At 62.7% G+C, this 3,691-nt stretch overlaps 1 protein-coding gene across 1 annotated transcript; it reads left to right on the top strand.

The window, feature by feature from the left end:
* The first annotated feature begins 613 nt into the window (after positions 1-613).
* Positions 614-2,187, top strand: LOC101784460 (skin secretory protein xP2-like). Its single transcript, XM_004986373.1, has 2 exons — positions 614-775; positions 1,468-2,187. Exons 1-2 carry the CDS (start codon positions 614-616, stop codon positions 2,185-2,187), a joined length of 882 nt encoding a protein of 293 aa, XP_004986430.1.
* Positions 2,188-3,691: the final 1,504 nt, after the last annotated feature.

Below are 3,691 nucleotides of genomic sequence, written 5' to 3' on the forward strand. Positions count from 1 at the left end.
GAGTCCGCCTGCCGGCTACGTCGTTTCATTCGCCCACTTCCACAAGAGGGGGTTCGCGACCCCGCCGAGCTGCTTCTTCCCTGGACTGCTGCACTACTACGGGCTTGAGCTGCAGTACCTTAATCCCAACAGGATCCAACACATCACGGCGTTTGTCGTGCTTTGCAAGGGGTTCCTGGGCATTGAGCCCAACTTCTCGCTCTGGAAGTACTTCTTCGTGGTCAGCTTGTACTAGAGGACCGAGAGGAAGGGGAGCCAGCAGCGGACGACCCCGGTGCTGATTGGGTGCGCCGCTATCCATCTTCACCAGAACCGCACCAAGGAATATATGGCGATGAAGACCACGACATCCCACAAGGGGTGGCATTAGCAGTGGTTCTATGTGAAGAACTACTCTAACTCCCCCTTGCCGGTGTTCACCGGCCGCGTCATCGAAGCGGCACCGGAGCTGTGGTTGTATGGCCCGGTAGAGAAGGAGAAGAAGCAGATCACTGATTTGCTTCAGGCCATCGAGTACCTGAAGGGAAAAGGTCTGACTGGGGTCGGAGTTATCGGGGCGTACCACGCTCGGAGGGTGGCGCCGCTGATGCTCCGGGTTCGCTCGCTCGCCGATATGGTTCCCGGCGCGCCGACCAAAGGCACCATCCTTGCGACGGGCGCGCTTGCCGACAGCGAGATCTGGCAGCAAGTTCGGGAGGTGCTGGACGATAAGGACGCCGATTACCCGGTGCCTGGTCATCCTCCAATGCACCCGGACGAGAATTTCATCGAGCTGGTGAGGACTTTGCGCTCTCATTCTTTTTTCCTACGTTTCTTGGCTCATCGATCCGACGCGGAGTTTTCGTGTCTGCCAGGCCACATGTCCAGGGTCGTGGCTCACACCCGCCGGTGCCAGAGGATGCTGAACGGCGGTAGCAGAACCGCCTCCTCGCCGAGAAGCAGAAGAGGCACAACGACAAAGAGACGGAGAGGAAGAAAAAGAAGGCCACCAAGGAGTTCCAACAGCGGCGGTGGGGCAATTTCGTGTCGGACAACGACAACGACGATGATGAGGAGGAAGACAAGAAAGACGAGGAGGAGGAGGAGGAGGAGGAGTTCATTCTGACCACCCAGCCGGACGCGCTCGTCATCCGAGAGTAGCACCCCAAACCGGCCGCAGCGGACAAGCTGAGCGGACCGCCCGCCCAGGACCCGCCCCCACAAGGCTCTAGGGCCGCGCCCTAGGGGTCGGCGTGGGGCGCACCTCGGGAGTCAACAGAGCCGACCCCTGACCCTCTTCCTGTGTCCCATGAGCAGAGGAGTAGCAGCAAGCGGCCGCTGCCAAAAGCCCCGGGGTCGGCGTCGAGCTCGGAGGCGAAACGCGCCCGCCGTCCTCGTGCTGAGGGAGTCTAAGTGGAAATTCCTCGCGCATCTTATTCCTTCCCCGCCATCGAGCTGTATTTGATGATGTTGTTTGTTGTTTCATAGTGCCGCCCCTCGGGACTTCGTCCCGCCGCTGGCGCCGAAGAAGGCGCTACGGGTGTCGTCCGGCTCCGCGAGGCGAGCCGCGACCCCGCCGGGGGTGAGCGGCGGTGTCGCCGGGGAGACTGCGGAACCCACCGCAGAGGCGGCCTCTACGGCGGCAACCAGAGGGAGGGCGTCGCAGCTGAGCACGAGCAGGGTCCGACCCCTGCTCCGCCTTCTGCCTCCGCGGCTGCCCCTGCAAAACAAGGTGTTGCCGCTGGGGTCCCTCTGCCTGGCGAGGTGATAGACCTCGATGACAAGGCGGAGGAGGAGCCTGCGGCTCCGACGGCGATAGCGGAGATGGGGGCAGTTGCCCCAGTGACTGCGATGGAGATGGAGGTGGTGACGGAGGAGGGAAAGTCCACCCCCGCGTCCATGACGGGGATAGCAGCGGCGGTGGAGGCGGGGGTACGTGCCCCAGCAGCCGCGACGAAGGCGGCGACGGCGGCAAAGGCGGGGGTGCCTGCCCCGGCGGCCACGACGGAGGTGGGGACGCCTGCTTCGGCGGCCGCGACGAAGGCCGCGGCAGCGGTGGGAACGGGAATGCCCGCTCCAACAGCCGTGACGGAGACGATGGCGGTGGCGGATGGAGCGGGATGCGCGTCGGCGTCGACGGTGGCCGCGGCGACTTCGACAGAGACGGCGGCGCATGTGCCGGGGCCGTCGGCGAGGCCGGCAGCATGAGGGGCGGTGGCACCTACCCCGGCGGCGGGGACGGCGGCGCCGGGGTCGACCGGAGCGGCCTCCACCCTTGTCCCGGTTAATGCCGTTCCCAAAGCGTGGGCTGGGCCTACGCTGCGCTGGATGTCCCGTGAGGATCCACAGAGACCCCTCTTCATGCTTGACGACGCCGGGGAGTGGGGTAAGTGGCAGGCGGTGCAGGGCGGGCTTGCAAATGTCCGCGCTGCCCTGTCCTCCACGATGGGGGAGTTGGACGGTATCGTCCTCCCCGGTGGCTAGGTACGGTGTTCTCCCCGGTGGTTGTTTTCCTCTCACCTCTCCTTTGATAAGCATAATTTGTTTTGTAGGCCCTCCAGGAATGCAGCTGGGGGAAGTCCGATTTCCTCCGACTCGAGCGGGGGCTCTGGGAACGCTTCTCCGCAGACAGACAGCGGACAGGGGAGCTGACATCGCAGGTTGCTGCCGCTCACCAGGTCATCACCGACCTGCGCAGGCGTGAGTAGGCGGCGCAGGAGGACGCGCGGCGAGCGGAGGACAAATTCTAGGCCGTTGTCGAGAAGGCTCACCTTGATCTCGAGGAGTTCCAGACTGCTGCCGAGAAAGCCCGCTACGTTGCCGAGGAGCTCGCGCGGCTGAAGGGGGACTATGAGGCCCTTCAAAAAACCGTCGAGCATATCCGGCGCGAATGGCAGAAGGCTTGGCAGGAGCAGGACTCCGAGGCAATCCAGAAGGCTGAGGCCGAGAAGATAGCAGCCAAGCTCGAGGAGGAGGTCACTCAGCTCCACGTGCGAGTGCAGGGGCTTCAGACCGCCGTAGCCCAGGGACTCGACCGGGAGCGTGAGCTAAAGGCTCAATCTGAGGGTAAGGCTTATCCTGTCCCTTTGCTTTTGTGGTGTTGTGATGGTTTCTAACTTGGCGGATTTTTGTGGATGGGCCTCACAGACGAACTTGCCCGGCTGACAGAGGTCCTCGATGCGGAGCGCGCCGAGCATGGCAACCTGCGGGACGCGGTCCGCGTTGTCTGCGACGGCCTTGGCGTGCTCCAGGGGGAGGGGACGAGTTCGTTGGCGGCTCATGTCCTTGGGCCGTACCGGCGGGCCCGTGAGATTGCTCGGGAGGTGCTTCACGTCGGTGTGAGGTGGGCCTTCGGCGTCTTCGGCTCCCACTACTCAAAAATCAACATCGTCGGGATGAGCGGGGGGTATGCCTCCGGCTACTCCGAGGCCGAGCTGGACGAGATCGACGCATCGCTGCTCAACCCAGCGGAGGCCCTGGCGAAGCTTCTGGAGGATGAGGCCATTCCGCCGGAAGACCCAGGGACGAGTTAGCTGTATCGGGCTTAGATGCCCCAGAATATAAATATGTTAGTTAACTTTGAACTTGTTTTTGTGATGGCCGCAGAGGCCTTTTCTATAATTTATCGGAAAAGTTTTTGATCCTCTTTCTTGTTTTTTTGGGTTTGGAAAGTTTAGAGTGCAGGTCGGGCGCGTCAGTAAGCGCTGATGAG

This window comes from Setaria italica, chromosome IX (genome assembly GCF_000263155.2).
Source record: "Setaria italica strain Yugu1 chromosome IX, Setaria_italica_v2.0, whole genome shotgun sequence".
In the NCBI taxonomy this organism is placed as follows: domain Eukaryota; kingdom Viridiplantae; phylum Streptophyta; class Magnoliopsida; order Poales; family Poaceae; genus Setaria; species Setaria italica.